This window comes from Rhinolophus sinicus, chromosome 14 (assembly GCF_057876585.1).
Source record: "Rhinolophus sinicus isolate RSI-liver-muscle chromosome 14, RSI-T2T, whole genome shotgun sequence".
NCBI lineage: Eukaryota > Metazoa > Chordata > Mammalia > Chiroptera > Rhinolophidae > Rhinolophus > Rhinolophus sinicus.
The window spans coordinates 140,905,925-140,925,417 of NC_142514.1; the positions used below are offsets into that span (position 1 = coordinate 140,905,925).

General features: G+C 55.4%; 1 protein-coding gene across 4 annotated transcripts in view; it reads left to right on the forward strand.

Moving 5' to 3' along the window:
- STARD10 (StAR related lipid transfer domain containing 10) overlaps positions 1–19,493 on the forward strand; it is a 48,361-nt gene that overhangs the window by 17,662 nt on the left and 11,206 nt on the right. Inside the window, exons 1-2 of one of the 4 annotated variants that reach the window (XM_074335816.2) lie at positions 64–712; positions 9,069–9,379. In XM_074335816.2, the coding sequence (XP_074191917.1) occupies positions 9,173–9,379 (207 nt within the window). In that variant the 5' untranslated portion in view covers positions 64–712; positions 9,069–9,172. Of the gene's footprint in view, positions 1–63; positions 713–8,498; positions 8,766–9,068; positions 9,380–19,493 lie in introns of those variants that run through there. The other 3 variants (XM_074335815.2, XM_074335814.2, XM_074335817.2) reach the window with 3 other exon arrangements.

A 19,493-nucleotide genomic window follows, 5' to 3' on the forward strand; every position in this document is an offset into this window, starting at 1 on the left:
GTAAGGTAAAGGTCCCGTCATCTTTCTGTTGCGTTTCTCTTACAGTTTGCAAATCATAGCTCCCTTCATTGCCTCTCTTAATTTGATCCTCACATATGGGGCAATGGCTCAGAGAAAGTCACGCAGCCAGAGTCCTAGTATCATAGTGTGTGAAGGATCAGAGATGGTTCTAGCCCCTCTGACTTGCTATGTGACCTTGAGTAATTCTGGTCCCTGGGGGATCTAAGCCTTCTCATTTGTAAGTAGATTGTTGGGAGGACTAAATGAGATGCAGGAGTGAAACTAAATTCCCAAGCGGTCTATGGTGGCAGTATGGTCAGGTGATTGCAGATTGACGGGCCCATTTCCTCATTCTACAAATTGCAAAACTGAGGGCCCAGAAAGGGGCAGGAGCCTGCCCCAGGTCTCAGCAGTCTGTGAGCAAGGGCTAAATAAAGCCCAGCCCTCCTGCCTTTGGCCCTGGAGCCCTTCCCTGCACCCCAAGGATTAGTGTCTTTGTTGGATACAGGCTTAGAGACACAGACGACTCTGAGGGTCTGGAGGAGTCCCTATTCCCAGTCCTTCTCCCCAGCCTGGGCCTGATGGAGGAGGGCCCTGCTCTGTTGAGATGACCACCAGAGGCAGGAAGCTGAGGAAGACCTGGAGAATCCCGGAGGAAGAGAACAGTGTTGCTGGAGCTGTGCAGACCCTGCGTCTCAGGACAGCAGCCCAGGTAAGAGAAGGAGCCTAGATGGGATAAATGGGGGGTAGTGCTAACATGGTGCAAACAGGACACACCCTGAACCGAAAGGGGTAGGAGGGCATTGGGTTCTGTGTCTGAACGTGTGAAGAATTGGGTACTCAGGTGACTCCAGTTGGGGCCGGCAGCAGCTAGAGGTGATACCTGGGCTGGCTTGGGTGATGAGGAGAGGAAGTAGTGCACTTTGAGCTGATGGTGTAGGAGCCACTCTCCTAGTCAGGTGGAGCAGCCAGGTGGCACCATGGGCACACCAGCTGCCCACCAGAGAAGTGAACTTTTCTCTGTCCCTGTAGTGGTGGAGCTGGGCTATACTCAGGTGTTTCTCTCTGGAGTGCTCTTAGAGGTACTGGGGGGAGGGTTCGGGAGCCCCTGACATTTGGTTGCAGATGAGGGCTCCTCAGGCAAGTCATGAAAGGCAAATGTTTGTAGAAATAGAAATCCAAGAGCCTCCCCACTTCCAAGTATCTAATTCTCTGGGTCTTCACTTATCACCTCTATTTTCAGTGGGGGAAACTGAGGCTAAAGGAGGAAAGGACTCTCTTAAGGACACACAGAAGTTAGGGTAGAACTGAACTAGGCTAAGGATCTTTCCATGACAAGGCAGTGATCAAACATCTTCATCAAACATTTATTGAGTCTCTAATGTGTACTCGGAGAAGAGCTACCTTGGGTTAGCAAACAGAAGCCAGGATTTCAGTCAGACCTGGCTTTTAAACAGCCTTCCCAGTGACTTAACACTGTGACCCTGGGTGAGTCACTACCCTCTCTGAGCATCAAATTGTCTGTAAAGTATGTGAGGGGCTGTCTCGAAGCATAACTATGAATTAAATGAGTTCAGACCTGTTAAGTGCATAGAATAGCACCAGACACATGGTACAAGCTCAGTAAACATTCGCCACTGTTGTTACTGGGTAGCATAGGTTGAGGCTGGCTGCAGACAGGGAACTCCAAGCAGGGGCAGAGATGCCACAGCCCCAGGTCTGCTCATCTACTCCATGCCCTGGGAGCCTATGTTTCTGGAAGTCAGGGGGGAAACCTATATCCCCATTTCTTCCTCTGGCACTGGGAACCTGGCAGGGAACAGCCACCTCAAATGTCTACACTTCACATGCAACGTGATTGATTCCCTTTCTCACAACCTGAGCTCCAGAGTTAAGCTGTACATTATAGTCGGACCAGGACCAGACCTTGGACTCTTTCTAGCCCCTTCAGGGTGTGGAGTCATGCACACCCTTCCTCCCTGAAGGGCAGAAGTCCAAAAAAGGCTGCTGGCAGGGGTTTGGCTTGTGTGTCCCCTGAATTGAGCAAGATCGGGGCGGGGAGGGATGGTTAGGGAGGAGCCTAGGTGGGAGACAGGACCTGACATCAGTTATCTTACCCCAGCCCATCCTGTTTGAAGGTGGAGGTCTGGCCCAGTGGTAATTTCAACCATGGTCCAAGCCTCTGTAATGGTGGTGTGGTACAGACCCCTTATTTATAGAGGAGGAAGGAGAAGACCAGAGAGGCCAAGAACTCACCAAGAGTCCCCCAGTAAAGCTCTATCTGATTTGGAGGGGGTAGGACTTGGCTCCATCTCTCCTTCCCCACTGCCACCGCAGTCTGTTCAGAGCCAGTCCCCATTGTTGTCACCTGGGTGGGTTCTGGTTGGGGAGTGGCGAGGTGGAGGTGGGTGTGTTGAGAGGTGAGGGGAGGCAGAGTACAGGACCTGGTCAGAGACCAGCCCGGAGCTGATCTGGGGCAGGTGAACTGGGGAACTCTCCTTGGTGTAGTGGCTGCTGCAGGGTTCTAGGGCCTTATTAATCAGCCCAAGGCAGCAGAGGATAAAAATACCGTGGGAGCACACTCCTGGAGGAAGAGAGCAAAGCAGATTCAGGAATGAGTCACAGAGCCCAAGCCCTAAATTTAGAAGGTGCTGCAGGAGGCAGCCTCCCCCGGGGGAGCACTGTGGAGATGCCGGTTACCCAGGGCCCCAGGGCAGGGGGCAGTGGTTGGCAGGAGTCGTGCACACAGCCCTGCCTTGTGATTAAAGAAAAAGTCATTTTAAGTTGCTGCCTACTCAGAGTTGAGCCCTTGAAAAAATTAGTGCGTCTGCCCCAATCACCTTATAAGTGATGAGTGCTTGCTACCCTGCTCTCTATCTCCTGCTCCCTCGTGACCTGGGACAGAGGACTGCCTTTCCCCAGGCTCACTGTACCCCCTCACTTCTGGGATCTGTAAGTAACAAATCTTGTGACTACTTCCTATGTGTTAGTGTATTGAAGTTGCATCTTCAATCAAACGGTTTTCACTTCTCCAAAATGGGAGCTCAGATGCAAGCTGTAGGTGGTTTGTGCCCCCTCATTCAGCGGGTCATAATCTGCGTATTCTTAACACGCCAGCTCTGAGTTTTCTGATGGAAATGCCCCATGGGAGCTGAGCCTGTCCTAGACCTATTCCAGGTCTGGATTTTGACCCCAGAATAAACCCCGACTCAGGGCAGAGCCTTCAGCCTCATTCTCAGAGCCTCTAGCCAGCCGTCCCCAAACAGCCCCTGGATGTGGACATCGCGGTACTGTCCTGCTCACTTCCTGGGCATGGCCAAGCTCCCTGTGTCCTACTGTCTCCTAGCATCCAGTTGTCAGACACTGAAGAAGGGGCTCTGAGGATGCAAGGAGCCATTGAATGAAGGCCTCCCAAAGGGGACTCATCTAGGCTTTGGGTAGTTGTTTGGAATTGGGGGTAAGGGAGGGAGACAAGATTTCCTAGGGCCCCCGTCTGCTTTATGCTCAACCTCCAGGCTCCAGGTGAACCCAGGCTGTTGTTGTTTTTTTTTCTCCCTCCAGATCAGAAGAAGAAGGTGCTGCCTCCAGGTCAAGGAACAAAGACCCAGGAAAGAGGCCGTGACTTGGGAACAGATGCTAGACCTGGGGGGAAGGGGACTCAGGAGACAAGAGCTGATAGCAGCTGAGGGGATTTACTGAGCGTTCACTGCGTGCCAAGAGCAGTACTGAGCAGCCCACCTACCGGAACTCGCTTCATCCCTAGTGTGTTGATATAAATCCTACTAGTCTACCCATTTTAGACATGGGAAAACTGAGGCACAAAGAGGTTCAGCAACTTTTTCTAGATCACACAGTCAGAGGTTCTCAACCAGACAGCCTGGCTCCTGGCCCAAGCTCTTAGCCATTATGCTACACTGCTGAGCAGGGATTTCACCACATCTGCCCCATCCTTGCCTCCCCGTCCTGCAGTCCCTGCACCTACAGCCCGGGGAGCTGCCCTCTGGGTCTGCAGGGTCCTGCTGCCCAGGGTGCCCCAGGCTTGGGGGAGGGAGGGGCCTAATGACAGCCCCACCACCACCACTGTGTAAGACTTCACAATTTACATAGTAGTGTCACCTGCCTCTGCCTGGTGGGAAGGCATCTTGAGTATCACCATTTGACCGGAAAACAGTCCTAGAAGGTGCAGGGCCGGTAGGCAGGGCCCAGAGCAAAACCATGGAGACTCCCCCTTTAGGAGGACCCCAGGCCCAGATGGACACTCACCCCCCCAACCCGCCATGCGCGCGCGCTCACACAGAAAAAGTTGATAAGAGTTTATTTGAGCCAAACTGACAACATATGCCAGGGAGCAAGATCTCAAATGCTCAAAAAATATACTTGGGACATACTTAAACTAAAGATGATTCTTTGCTTATCTGAAAATCAAATTTCACTAGGCGTCCTGTGTTTTATCTGGTGGCTCTATTTCAGTGCTCTGGATGACCTGGCATGCCCAAGTATGTGTACCTTGGTCAGGCTGGCCACACAGGAGACTGAGATGGTGAATGGCTGTGTGGGACTATGACAGGACAATCAGTGCGATGGTGTGTGGCTGTGACAATGTCACCCGGAGGAGCAAGGGTGTTGGTAACTGTGTGACTCTCTGTGACTCCCTCAGCTCTAGCAGCTCCCTAAAGGCAGGCAGTTTGCTCAGGGAGGCCCAGCTGGGTTGGAGACCCACCCTGGGCAAACACTTAGATCCAGCTGAGGGACTGGATCCGGATGATAAAGGACATGTCCTTCTCAAGGCCGAGCCAGCCCTGGGGGCCCTCAGAGTGCTTACCCTGGGCCTTTCAGAGGGGCCTCTGGAACCACTTCTCTACTTGGTACTTCCTGGTGACATCACACAGGTCACTGCCCAATCTTCTAGAACAGTGCCCCTAGGATACTGACTCATTGCCATAGCAACCTGGAAATTTTCTCCACCCAAACTGGCAGTCCCAGTTACCCCTGAGGAGGGGCTGGTGGGAGAAGGAGTTGGGTGGGGCTTCTCATCTCCCAAAGGGGAGATCGAGGCAGCCATTCATCTGACTGACTAGATGGTGAGTAGCAGGGGGTACCCAGGAGCAAGTCAAGACTTGGGACACTGGGCAGGGTGGGGTCCCTGAGTTGAGGCTGAATCTTGAGGCAGAGAGAGGGTGGTGGCTGCCCTAACATCACCCCCAGGGTAGTGAAAGGGGTGTCATGTCATGGAAAGCAGGAACAGAGCCTTGGGTTAAGAGCCGGGAGACCTCGGTTCTTATCTCTGCTTTGTTCCTGCTGGCTGGGCCTTTGTATATCTGTACAGTGAGGGGCTGGGGCCAGATGGCAGTAGTCTGGGGGTCTTTAGTTCTGATGGGGACCCAGTGGAGGAAGCTGAGGGGAGTGCTAGGAACTGGGACGTGGGTGGCTCCAGGCTGGGGCCCTGCCTCCTGCTCCAGTGGCTTTCAGGGGGCAGTGAGCATAGTCTGGTGTGAATCTGTCCAAACCCCCCAGCCCTATCCTAGGAGTCACTGTCCTGAGGTACAAGAGGTCCCCATATGGCTCTGACTTGCTGTGTGATTCAGGGCCTCCCGTGCCTCCTGCGGCCTCAGCTGCGCTCTGTGCAGGTAACGTGTGTGAGACCCGATGCTGGCTCAGCACCCTGGGCAACGATTCCTCACATTCCCCTGCCACCTCTCAGTTTGCTAAGCATCTTCTAAAACACACTCCCACCTTCCATACCCACTCTGACTCCGTCTCAGTGATGCCCATTATGGGGCTGGGACCCAGACAGGAGCCAGACCTGGGCCCTGCTCTGGGGGCTCAGAGAGGCAGCTCGATCCACCTCCTGTGGAGGGGCCCTGTGGCTGGGCAGGGGGCTGCAGGGGACAGAGAAGGATCACACTTTGCCAACCTTTTCTGCTGTTTAATCTCTCACAAGAATCTTAACAACCGTCATATTGAGATGTTGTTACCTTTACACAACCTGTTGAAAACATGCCATTTTTGGACAATTTATTCCTCCCTCCTCCCCTCCCCCCCGTTATATTTTGGGTTACTTATTTGGGAGTGAAACTGACACACATACAACTCTTTTCGTTACAATAATTCTCAGAGAGTAGGTATTATTCTAAAGGCTCAGAGAGGACATGTCACCTGCCCTTGATCACACAGATGGGAAATGGTGTAGCCAGGATTTGAACCCAGGTCCTCAAGTCAGTTGCACTGCCAGATTGTAGGAAGCAGGGGTAGCAGAGTCCCAGGACTCTTTTCCAGACTCCTCCCCCAGGACCACTGTCCCAGCCCTCCTGAGCTCACTCTTCTGCTCTAGAGCAGACTGGACCATTCTCTCTGCTGCTCAGGGTGTTTGAGACAGGGCATGAATCTGTTTTGATCCTGGCATGTTTGCAAGACTGAACCCCTGAGCCAGATATACCTAGATTCCTGGGGGAGGGGGGGCTTGCAAGAGCAAATTAATGATGAGTAGGATGGGGAGTGATGCCCCTCTGCCCACCCACTAGCCAGTTAGCCTGGCCTGAACCCAGGACCCAGGATTGAGTCCAGAGCATGGCCATCTGAACCCAGGGATACCAGGTCACCCACCATTTCTGACCCAAGAACCAAAAGATTCATTCTTGGTTAATCTATGTTTGGATTTGAGTGATAATTTGGTTTCTGCCATCTGTACCACCCTAAGTGTCTCCTTGAGACTGGGTGGGGAAATCCTTCTGTCATTCTGCCTTCATTGCCACCTCCTGCTGTCACCCCAGCCTTATCTCTTTCACGGTGGACTGGGTGACAGGCATGAGAGGTTTACTACCCTGGAGCCTGCTGTCAGCTGAAATGTGTGTTATCGGGGCCTGAGAAGGACAGGCCAGTGCTTCCATCTCTTTTCCTCATGGCAGATCCCAGAGGCTATGGTTCACAAAGCAGGCTCTGTGTACCTCTCTTTGGGTCTCCCATCAGCGTGGATATGAGCCTATTACACAAAACATTGAGGCCAGGAGGCAGTTACCTGCCTAGAGTTGGGCTGCAGGCAGAGGAGGTCCACAGTGAGAGACAACGCCTCAGCCTCCTTAGCCCCAAGCCAGCCTCCCCACCCCCCCACCCCCCCAAACACTTAAAGAATGTGGTTTAGGAGAGGGTGGTGTGGTTATCTGATTATGCCCCCACACACTGCAGATCTCAGTTCTCATGGGGACCTGCAACTCATTTTATAGGATTTACTTTGCAGAATGCCCCTTGGGGTCACGTGCCATCACACACCTGCTCACCCACACCACTTTTAAAACATCTAAAAGCCCTAAGTACTTCAGGAAGAAACACCTCTATTTGTGAATCCATGATGACAACTCCTCATTTTTCTTTAGCAGCTGTAGGAGAAGCTGTTCCATCCCAGAGCTCTAAGATGGTGAGGCTAGGAGGTTATACATTTGGATCCCCTCATTCTAAGATGGGAACTAAGGCAGCCAGAGCAGAGAGAGGACCCCGCAGATGGCAGGAAGCTGAGACCTGGGTTGTGGACAGGATGCCCATGTACTCACTGTGTGACACTGGGCAAGTGGTGGGTACTTGGTGGTCCCTGTTAGCTGCCCATCTAGGGGAGCTCACCATGGGCCCGCCCTCCCAGTTTCTGGGCTAGGGCCAGTCACTGGGGTCAGGGAATGTTCAGCCTTGGGCCTTGTACCACACTCATACTGGCCTGGCCTCAAAGAAGTTGAACTCTTGGTCTCAGTTCACACAGAGCAGCTTCAGGCAGAGCTGGCACTAGGACCCAGGGGCAGGTGACCGCCTCAGGCTGGAAGGGGTGGCTGGAGTGCTGGTGGACTTATCTCCCCATGGCTGTGGAGCAAGGACAGCTCTGCCTAGGAGGGGACAGAGAAGCCCCAGTGCTCTGGAGCCAGATGCTTTTGAGAACCTAGCTAGTCCATGGGAGGTGTGTGGACACTGGCATGGGTGCCCACGAGGGGTGCTGGTGGACAGGGCCAGGGTCTCAGGCTGGAGGGGAGCCTTGTTAAAACTCCCAGCTGGGACTGGAGGTTGTGCCAACGTTTGGCCAGCCTGTGAAACTTGAGGCTAGTGGTTAGTGGGGGATGCAAGCTGTAGGCATCTCTGAGTTGCTCTCGATTGTGGTGGGGTGTGTGTGCCCATCTTTGGGGCTTTAGGTTGTTCTGGGGTCTACGTGCCTGTGTGTAAAGTTAAGGATTTTGCTGCAAAGGTGTGTACCTGTGACTATGGGAAGGAGGCAGAGAGAAGGGGCTCACAATTAACTTCCAGAATCCCTCTTCTAGCACCGCCTCGCCCCTCTTCTCAGAGCTCACTCTATCGTGGCCCCACCCCGCCCCGTCCCTAGCCCCTGCCTGAGAACGGGTCCCTCCCGGGCCAGGTCCCCTCCCAGGTCGGGCGGGGCGGGCGCTAGGACCCTGCGGGGCGGGGCGGGGCTCGAGCTCAGTCCGCTGTACCTCCGCAGCCTGGAAAATACCAAACCCAGGCGAGCGTGCCCCCGAGCTTAGCCCGGAGGGAGGGAGGGGGCGCGCGGGGCAGGGGGCAAGGGGCGGGCCGGGCGGCGGGACCCACTGCTCCTCCCCCAGAGGCCCCGCGCGGCCCCGGTCGCCAGGGCAGCGGCAGCGCGGCGGCGGCGGCGCTCGCACCCCGGCCCCGGCGGCCCCGCGGAGCAGCGGGCACAGGTGAGCGGGCGGCCGGGCGGGCGCCCACCCCGCCGCCACCCTGCCCCGCGCGCTTCTCGCGCCCGCACCGCAGCCGGTGTGAGTTGAGCCTGGGTCAGAACTGCGCCGTCACCGCCCGACCGTCCGTCACCTCGGGTCCCGGACTCCCCTGGGTCCCGACAGACTCTCGAGGGCCCCCCGCACCCGAAAAGCAGCCCCCACTCCAGCCCCAGGGAGGTCTGGGGTCGCTCCTGGGGGATGGCCCCCGTGACTGCCCTATGCGGGTCCGCCCTCACCAGGGGCCAGCCCTGCCTATGCCGAACTCTCCACCCGCCCAGGACCCCGGACAGCCCCACCCGCGCCCCCAGTGCACTGACTCCGGTACCCAAACCGGTCTTGCAGGTCCCAGGAAGGTGGCGTCAGCATCTGCAGCCGCGTCGACGTTGTCTGAGCCTCTGCGGAGGACCCAGGAGAGCCGGACTAGGACCAGGGCCGTGGGCTTCCCCATGGAGAAGCCAGCTGCCTCAACAGAACCCCAAGGGCCTCGGCCAGTCCTGGGCCGCGACAGTGTCCAGGTGCCCGACGACCAGGACTTCCGCAGCTTCCGGTCGGAGTGTGAGGCCGAGGCGGGCTGGAACCTGACCTACAGCAAGGCCGGCGTGTCTGTGTGGGTACAGGCTATGCAGATGGACCGGACCCTGCACAAGATCAAGGTAGGGTTGCTCTGACCAGTGTGCAGCCTCACTGCCTCTGACCTGGGTCTCCTGGTCCTCCTGCGGGGCCACAGACACTTGGTTGCGCAGCGCAGAGTCTCCTGCCAGGAACCCGGAGGAGACACCGTTTGCTCTTCCAGCCCCCATCACACAGATGGGCCAACGGAGGCCTGGAGAGGGGGGTGTGACTCTAGCTCACCTAGGCAGAACCTGGGCTTCTGCATGCCCTGCCTGCTCCAGGGAGATGGACTGCTGCCTGGCCCATCTAGGAAGTGGCATCCCTTAGGGACCCCCTCAGGGACCCCTCTGCCCCGCAGCGGTTCACTTGGTCCCCAGGGGGGAGACCGAGCCCTTCTCTTCTTAATTCCTGGTTCTCTCAGCCTGAGCTAGGTCTCTTTCCCAACTCTCTGCGCACTTGATTCCTTCCTGCCTGGTGCCCTGCTCATCCCCCTTCTTTCCCTCCCAGGCTGCTCCCTGAATATCCTGCAGGGACTCAGGATTGTGCCTCGCAGATATTGAAGACAGGGCTTAGATGTCCCTGACTTACAGAGGGCCAGGCTGGAGGTGGGCTGGGGGAGGGGGGGTCAAGGGAGACGAAAGGAGGCACGTCAGCCCCTCACAGCCATCAACCCCACTTCTCACAGCCCCATGATTTCCCTCTTTGCCACATCAGAGCAGGCGTAGGGTGGGACCCCTGAGCCCTTTGGGGCCTATATGGGACAGAGGCTGGTAAAGACTGGTTTAGAGGACTCAGTAGCTGCCCCCAACACATCTGGCAGTGTAAGTGCCAAGTTTCAAGGGGGGCATGTCTCCCCTTAGTGGGCTCCTGGCAGTAGGCTGTGTCCTTCACCCCCCTTCCTTCTTCCTTGCCTTCCCCTTTCTGCTGTCCTTCTAGAACTGGGAAGGTGTGTATCCTTGTTGCAAAGGATGGGAGGTCAGGGCACTAGACCCAAGAGGGCCTCCTGCCTCCCCACCATTCTAGCCCCTCCTGATTTGGACCTGCTCTCAGACTTAGCTCAGGCTTCTTGGCCTCAAAGCAGGGCCGGAAATGTGTGACCTTCCGTCTCTGACCCTGTGCCTTTCTGCCTCCCTTTGTCTTTGTTATTTACAGCTTTGTCTATCTGTTCCCATGTGGCCTTCCCTTCTCCCCTCTATGACTCTCTCGGCATCCTGGCTATCTGACTGTCTTTCTTTTTGGGTTTCCATGTATGTCTCTCCCTCTAGGACTCTCTGCCCAGACCTGAGGACCCTGGGCTGGTGACTTCACTGGGGGCCTGACCTGTGCCTGAGCCTGAAGAGCAGGAAAGGGGAGGGCAGCTGGTATGTGCCAGCTTGGTGCTTTCTGAGGGCAGGGGATAGGTCCTATGCCAGTTTGTGTCCCCAGCACCCAACACAGACAGAACAGGGATGTTGGCTGAATGAAGGATGGAAGGAAAGAAGGGAGGAACAAATTGAATGGAAGGCGCCCAAGGTTGTTGTGTGACTGGGATGTGGGAAAGGTGTAAGGCGAGTGCTGCACAGTGGGCTGGGGAAATGTAGTTTCCCTACTGAGCTGGTTCTCCAGCGGGAGGGAAGGGGAAGATCTGAACTGAGTGCAGTGCTCCCACCCTCTGTGTCAACAGGGAGGAGCTGCCTCCTCCACCTGGCTTGGTTAATGAATAAACCCAGCCCAGGACTGGAGTTGGTGGGCCTGGGGGCCCGACCGCCATCACAGACCCCTTGTTGCCAGATCAGACTTGTCTGGTGGCCGTCCTTGGGAGTAGAGAGGACTTGAAAAAGTTGGGGTATTATGGGCTTGTGGTTAGGGCACATATCCTCCCCGGCAGGCAGTACCCCAACCCTCCTTCCCTCTCAGACTGAGCAGAAGTTGGAGGTGCCAAAGGCTCTTTCCAATCCCTGTTTCATACTCCCTCCTCACTGGGGTGCAAGTGAGGACACTGAGAACCAGAGAAGGACAGGGGCCAGTCCAGGGTCACACAGACAAGTCCCAGCAAAGCTTTGGCTCACATCTTAGTCAACATTATGGCATCTGACCCCATCGATAACTCTTTGAAGGACGCAGTGTTCTCATCATCAAATTTTCCTTTGATAAATGAGAAAGCTGAGGCCCAGAAAGGGGTGTGGCTTGCCAAGGCCACACAACAGGTCTGAAGCCAGAGTCCCAGAGATGATTGGGTCACTCCTAGAGGCTGGGACTCAATCCCAGTGTTTGTTGAGCTCCGGCTCCCTGCCCCCTCTTGCACCATCCTGCCCTGGGCCTCCCCCCTGGGCTGTGAAAGCCAGTTGCCCCCTGGACATGCCCTGTGCTCGTGATCCCAGGGTGGGGGATGGATCCACCTGTCTACCCGATTGATTTTCTCCGCCTCATCTCCCTCCCCCCAGACTTATCTTCTCCTGTCCCTGTGTCCAGAGGTCCCTGGAAGCCACTGTGGCTCTGGGCCCAGTATATGGCACCAGGACAAAGGGAAGGGACTGCTGGAGGCCACCTCCATCCTTTCCCTCCATCCTGGCCTCCAGCCTGGCCTGGACCCAGGCCTGCACTGTGCTCTGGGCACTGGAGAGACAGACGTCTCTCAGACGTCTCAGACATCTCCTGAGAGGTCAGGCCCTGTCCCAGACAGAAGCAGATGCTGAACGTGCATCCTGGGTCTAAGGCAGCTTGGAACTTGAACCCAGGTCTCTCAGTGCCCAGGTTAGGCTTCCCTGTGGCTCCTGGAGTGGTATGAGAAATGGGAACGCAGTGGGTCTGTCAGGCATTGAGGCAGGGCCAGCAGGGCAGGAGGCTGGGGTCTTCCTGGCTGTGGCATTCTCTTGTGTGTGTGTGACTGTGGGCATGTCCCTCCCCTCTGAGCTGTTTCTCCATGTGAACCATGGGGCTCCCTGGGCTCCAAGAGCCTCTGAACTCCACGCCTGTGCTGGGGCCCGTGGGAGCAGAATGAAGAACAGGAGACAGAAAGCAGGAGGTGCCGTGGCGTGCCCATGCCCAGCCCTGCCCTGGATGCTTCTGTGCTCAGATTCTCCAGTGCGGCTGTTTGCCGAGCCTGGTGCTTGGCCAGCCATGTGAGAGGCAGAGGAGACCTGCTCCTTGTCCTGAGAGGTTTCAGACCCTGGTAGAGAGAGGAATGGCAATTCCATGTTCAGAGGGAGATGACAGAGGCAGGAGCGCGCCTGGTAGGAAGGGCCCTTCAGGGGCTTGGTGGCTGGAGCAGGACTGGGAGGTCTCTTGGGGATGAGTGGCTGAGAACCTGAGGTTCCTCTTGCCCTACAGTAAGCTGGGCAGTGGGGACCTATCTTCTCTGACTTCCTGTCCTGCGGCTCTTTCCCTTCCCTTTTGGAGAAACCTCAAGTGGCCCCTCCCTGCCCTATCTCACTATGCACCTGCTCCCACACCACAGGGGTTCCAATTTTTCAAGCCAGAGCTCAGGCCTGTCCCCTCTCAGCATCTCATTCTCTCCCCTGTTGAAATGAGGGATCATCTCAGGGATTTTCAAGGGCTCTTCTCACTCTTAACAGTCCATGGGACTCAGAAGGTCCTGGGGAAAGTGGAGGCAGGGGCAGGGAGTCTTTCCACGGAGTCTTCACAACTGTCCTGTGGCATGGATCTTATTAACCCCATCGAACAGATGTAGAAACTGAGACTCAGAGCAGGAATTCACTTGTGCAAGGCCAAACAGAATGTGGCTGAAGCGGGATCAGACCCCAGGTCCGAGGGTTCAAGGCTGAGACCTCTGAGGTTGAGATCTCTCTGCTCCCTTGGACCCTTCTGTCTCCAGGACCCTGTGGCTCACAACTTACCCCTCCCTGATGGCTTGGGTCTCCCTGTGCTGTATCATAGTGGGAGGGCACCCTGGAAGGGACCCAGCTGGACAAAAGCCCAGTCCTTGCCGTGTGACCTCAGGGGTCACTTCACATTTGAGAGTCAGTCTTTGTATCTGTGGTGGCAGGGGCAGGGGTTAATCTGGTTTCAGGACTTTGGACTTGGTGAGTTCAGGTGTAGGGTGGGCCTCTGTCCCCTCTGGGGCCCATTTCCCCATCTCTACAGGAAATTGCTGGCAGGTGGTTTGTAGAGGCTATCCTGGCCTTACACCATGGTAGGGGGGTCTGGACACAGAGTAAGGGCAGGTAGCCAAGGCCTTGACAGTCTGTACCATCAGAGAGGGCACCTGAATCCAGGCTTAGGCCCTGAGGACCCCTATCCTGGCTGGCTCTAGCTCTGACTTGGGACAACTGGAGGAAGTAGCTCCAGAGCTTTCTTCTGGGAACAGGTTCCCAGAGAGCATGATTCCAGGTAGTCAGGGTCCCGACCTTCTGGTGGGGAGCTCAGAGAAGGGAAAGGTCAGAAGTGGCTGGAAGCTTTAGGGAAGGCTTCCTGGAGGAGGTGCCCAGGTTGGCCTGAGGCTGTAGGATTGAAAGCACAGTGTCCAGAGTCCCAGCCCGGTGGCCAGGGGCAGGTTGCCGCCCCTGCTGGGGCTTTAGCTTCCTCGTCTGTCAAATGTGGCTGGTAGTGTTACCCGGCCTGTTTTGGGCACATCATTCTTTCATTCACTCATTCAGTGGATGTCCACTGATAGACTCTCTGCCTGGCCCTGTGCTGGAGGTTGGGGGCAGAGAGGGGAATCAAACCCAAGCCCTGCATGCAAGGAGCTCCCCATTGGATGCTGGGACAGATACTTGTCACAGGAGCTGTGCAGACTCAGAGGGGACCTTTGAACCAGGCTTGGGGGCCAGAAAAGGCTTCACAGAGGAGGAATGCTCAGGTGTTCCCTTTGGAATTGGGTGGAGAATGAGGAGTACAAGTTTGATAGCATCAGCAGCCATCCATGCAGAGGGACAGCCGTGCAAAGGCCCGGAGGCAGGAAACAGGGAGTGCATGAGAACTGTAGGTGTTTCGTGTGTGGCTTGGAACTCAGAGGGCTGGGAGTGTTTAGAGAGCTAGGCCAAGGCCCTAGGACTTGTCGTGGAGGTTCTGGGGTATGCGGGGAGGGTTTTAGATAAGGTGGGTGGTAGGAGGAGGATGTAGCTGTATTGTCTGGACAGAGGTATTGAGGCCTGTGCTAAAGGAGGGGCTGCGAGGAATGGAGCAAGGGATTGCATCCAGGGAGGGTTAGGAGGCATCGTGGGTGGGATGGGTGGTTACAGCATAACCCTTTGCAATGTGCAAACTATGGAGTGCTGTGCAGGTTGAGCTGTAAGACAGTGTGGATGTACAGCCCCCTTGATGCCCGCCTTGGGGACAAGGAACCTCCTGAGTGGGAGTGGGGCGGGGCTGGAGTGGGTGCCTCCAGTCAGTGTCCTTCTGGGACTAGAAGCGCCCCCAGCCCCCAGGCTGGCTCTGTGCCCTCCATGCCCAGCTCCCTAGGCTCTGGCTTTTAAACTTTAACGAGCCCCAGCTCAAATTCCAGCCAAGAGTCTTTAAAGTTTCAGGAGATGAGAGAAAGGAGGGAGTCCTGGAGACAGATGGGTTTTCTTTCTTCCCCTGCGTCCCCACGCCTGGCGGGGCTACCTGGAGCCAGGGCCGTGGTGCCCTGCTCCACACACCTGGCACTCTTAGGGGATCTGGGACCTCACTGGGCTGCTCTAGCCTATTCCTGAGGGACCAGTGGCTACAGGCTTGGGCACCAGGTTTCTACCCAGATAGGCAGGCATAGAAACCCCATTTTAGCTGTGACCCCTTACCTTTGCCCCAGACCTGTGCAAATGAGCATGCTCCAGCAACAGGTGAGAGGAAAGCTGCTCAGCCCTGGTGTCAGGCTTGAGGTGCTTCCCTTTCCCCCCTCTGGCACACTTGGGCTAGCCTTGATGCTCTGAGCCCCTGGAGCTTCAGAAACAGGCAGTGGAAGAAAGTAGCAGACCCAAAACTCGCCAAACCCAGGCTCCTTTCATCCGTCACTACAGAGCCTGGGGCAGGTGGCACGGGGCGGCTGGAGCAGTTCCCTGGGGCTTCAGCCTAACAGTGGCCTCCCTGCCTCTTAGCCGAGGCTCCCTGAAAGCTGGTGCTTCTACCTCTGATGTCTCTAGAATTCTTATGTCCTGGGTTAGGTGAACAATGCTGACAGGGTTACACCGTGCGCGCGCACACACACACTCACGGGAAGTGGTCTTTGGTCTGCCATGCAATGCCTGGGCCATTTAATCTCATCATTTGGTTTCATGGCATAACCCACATCTGCCCATGGTTTCCTGAGATTCTCCTCTACCACCTCCCACACTCCCCTCTGTCTTTGGACCCTTCCAGATTGCCTTGGACCTGGGACTGTACCAGAGAGATGATAACTCTTAAGGCAGAGGCCTGACAACCAGAGGGGATGGCGTTCCCTGTGTGTCTCCAACATTTAGTCATTCAACACATATTTACTGAGCACATACTATATGCTAAATATTGTCTGATATCTAGGAATCTAGTGGCAAACCAAACAGATGAGGTCCTGCTGTCATGGGTTTACATCCTGAGGGGGAGACAAGCAAAATAGAAGCAAACAAATAACTAAATAAGATACCAGATGGTGGTTGTGTGTTATGATGACAGGATAATGTGATGGGGGTTGTTTGGACTTATATGCGTGGGCCTTCTGCGTGGGACTGGATTATGGGTGCCTGTGTGTCCTTATTGAATGTGTGTGTGTGTGTGCACGCGCGCACACATGCTAGCCCCGAAGGTTGTGTGTCTATGCCTCTGAGTGTGAGACTCTGTGTGTGTTTCTGTGTCTGGCATTACTCTGAGTCACACCCCCTCACTGCAGCAGAGTTGTCTCTGATCCAATTATGTCTCCTCAGCTGTCTTCTGGTGGCTCCTGCCCCGCCCTGCTCAGCTCAGCTCTGCCTCTGCCATGGTTCCCTGCCTCCGTCCAGCCTCCTGGCCTGGCCTCTGGGCCTATCTGTGGGTCTCAGAGTTTCCCCTTAGGATGTGTTTTCTATTTCTATCTCTGATGGTTTCTACCTCTTCTTTTATGTTGCTACTTGTTCCTTTTCCTCCATTTTTTTTTTTTTTGGTCCCAGTTGTTTATTCATTCAATAAATTTCTTCTCATGCCTCCCACCCACTCTGCCAGCCACTGTGCTGCTGCTCGGGACCTGGAGATGGATCAGATCAAGGCTTAGTGGGCAGACCAGTGGGGAAGGCATCAGCCCTCCATGAGAACTCAGGCGGAGGGAGGGAGGCAAGGGCCTGCAGCATGGTTGGGGCTGCTCTGGGGGCCAGCAGGAAGGAGGTAGGCAGCAAGCTGAGATGGTCTGGGTGAGTCCTTCAGGGAGCTAGACTTCTGGTGCAGGGATGTGGGCTGAGGGGAAGGAAGGAGTGGAGGCAGAGCCAGAGTGAGGAGGAGGTTTTGGAGTTAGGATTTGATGAAAGGCAGAGAGAGAGGCCGCAGAGGCTCTCAAGCTGGGCAGTGCCATCATCAGCTCTGGGTTTCAGGAAGCTCTCTGGCTGCGGGGACAGACTGGCCTGGGAGCCAGGAGACCAGAGATGAGGATGTGGCTGCAGTAGTCCAAGCACGGATGGTGAGGCTTGCCTGGGGTTGGCGAAGAGGAGCTATTAGAAAGGTCCTGGCGGAGCAGAGTCCCAGGGCTGGGAATGAGGGACACATCCAGACCCGGCCCAGGTTCCAGGCACAGGAGCAGAGCAGAGGGGAGTGGCACGGGGAGTAGACAATACAGCAGTGGTGAACAGGAGAGTGTGCGAGGCCTGTGGGCCGTCCATCCAGGGGCTGATGCCCCGGAGGCTATGGAAGGCGCAGTCTGGAACTTACCAGAGAGCGTGGGGGGCATCAGACTACTCGTCCCTGCTGCGCTGAGGGATGTTTATCCAATTTGTCTTTTTCTTGACGTCTGTGTGTCAGCCCTGGCCCTGCCGGGTCTCACTGGTCTCCCACCACCCCCTCCCTTTTCTCCCATGCCCACCCACTCTCTTTCTCTGCTCAGCTCGCCCTCCTCTGTCTGGCTCCCCCGCCTCCCCCAGAGCTGGAGCAGAGTGGCGGGAGCTCCAGACCAGGAGGTCAGGTTCTGAGCCGTCAGCAGGATATTCCTCACGGCTGCGAGCTTGCTGCTCTGGAGCCTGGGGGTGGGGGTGGGGGCGTCCAGGGAGGCTGCTGGAGACTTGGGGGGAGGAGAAGAAGCAGGCCAGGCAGGGATGAGTCATTTAGCCCCGACAGAGAGCTAAAGGGCCCAGCTTGGTCTGCCTAAGCAGACTTGGGGAGCTCTGTCTAAGGGAGGCGTGGCAGCACTGCCATTCCCCACCACAGTCTCAGGGGTGCCCCACTTTTGGGGAGAAGAGTTGGGGATATCTGGTTTTAGAACCCCTTCTCTTCAGGGCTTGTCTGGTCATTTTGCAGATGGGAATACTGAGCCCGAAGGTGGGGGAAGGAGACCCTGCCTTGGGCCCACCACACCACATGTGCTCTCTGTGTCCTTCTAGCTCCCCTCACTGCAGGCAGAGCGAGCCCCAATAGCTCCAGCCCCTAGTGTGGACCCCCCAGAAACAGTCCTCCCCTGGCCAGGTGCTGGCCCACCTGGGATTTCTGGGGCCCTCCACAGAGGACAGGCTGGTTCTTGGGGAACAGCCTGAGGGGTGGACTTTGGGCACCAGTGGGTTCCAGGTTGGTTCCTCCACTTCACCTTCCTGAGCCACCATTTACAAATGGGCATAATCTTCCCTTCCAGATAACTGAGAGGATGAGAGTAGATGGATTTGCAAAGCCCCTAACACAGAGCCTGGCACAGAACTGGCACACATTCACATTTGCTGAATGGATGAATGGATGAACAGTCTTAGATACCCAAGGGACAGCTCCATTTCCTCTGCCTCCATCCTTGTTCACTCAGGTTACCTCGTGGAGCTGCATGAGCACTCTCCTTCCCTCAGCCCATCTAGGCCGTTTCCAGTATCCAGGCTCATGCCAGCACCTCTGCTAGGAGCCTCTGCCACCCCCTTACATCTGGGTGTCATCTGCTCTTCTCTTCATCCTCTAGGACTCTGCTTAAGTACCCCTGCCTGTACCTTTGTCCTCAGCTTCCCTCTGCCCCTGCCCTGAGTGCCCAGAGTTGTCATGCCTGTGCCCTGGCCTGAGGGTAAAAGGGCCCCAAGTCCCCTCAGGCCCCACTCCCAGCACCACACAACCGAGCGTTTCCAAGGTAACGCAGCATCAGCATGAACTACCTCAGGGCCCATCTCAGCTGAGTGCAGGCTTCCATGTCCAGGCAACAAGGACCTGGGGATTCTGGACAATACTCTTAACTTAGAAAAATATATACATAGTTTCTATATCTTATATAAACTATATTGTGCCAACAGTAACAAGAATCCAAAAATGAAAAATAAATCACCCAGCGCCTCAGTTCCTAAGTAAAACTTTTCCTTCATTCCTTCTAGCTGTCATTTAAGGATATAGATAATTTATACATGACCATGGCACAGGTACAAGTTTGTATCCCCTTTTGTTCATTTAACATTGTGTCTGTGGAAGTTTCTCATATTGCTACAGAATTATTAATTCACGATCATTTCCCTCAGCGGCTCCCTGCCATGCCTCTTCTGGGTTCTGAGGGTTCAGAGCCCGCTCAGCCCCGCCCCCGCCCCTGCCCTGCCCCTGCACTGGGGGAGGCCACAGTCCCCTGTAGCTGGCAGTAATCATCCAGGTGATGTGTCGCTGTGAACCCAGCCGGGCCCTGCTGCTGTGGTCCAGGTTATTCTCCAACATGTCTTGCTAATTACAAATGCAATAATAGAGTCATGCATATTGTAACAGAGCTTTTTTCTTATTTTGTATTTTTTTCCTGACTATAAATTTCTGGTCCTGGAGTTCCAGGAATTCAGATAACACGTGCATTTTTATGATTTTAAAAATATTTGCCTAATTGCTTTTCAGAATAGTGGGACACATTTTTGCTGTCACTCACCGTGTACCAGTTTTACCATATCCTCACAAGCAGTGGGTATTTTATATATTTTTGTTAACTTATGAAGTATAAATTGGTACCTCACTACAATTTTAATTTCCTTTAACTATCGGAACTCATAAAGATCTCACAGCGAAGTCCCAGAGTCTCCCCGGCAGCTGTCTCTGACACCTCCTACCCCTACACTCCACTTTCTGAGGGTGACGGCAGAAGTAGTGATCAGC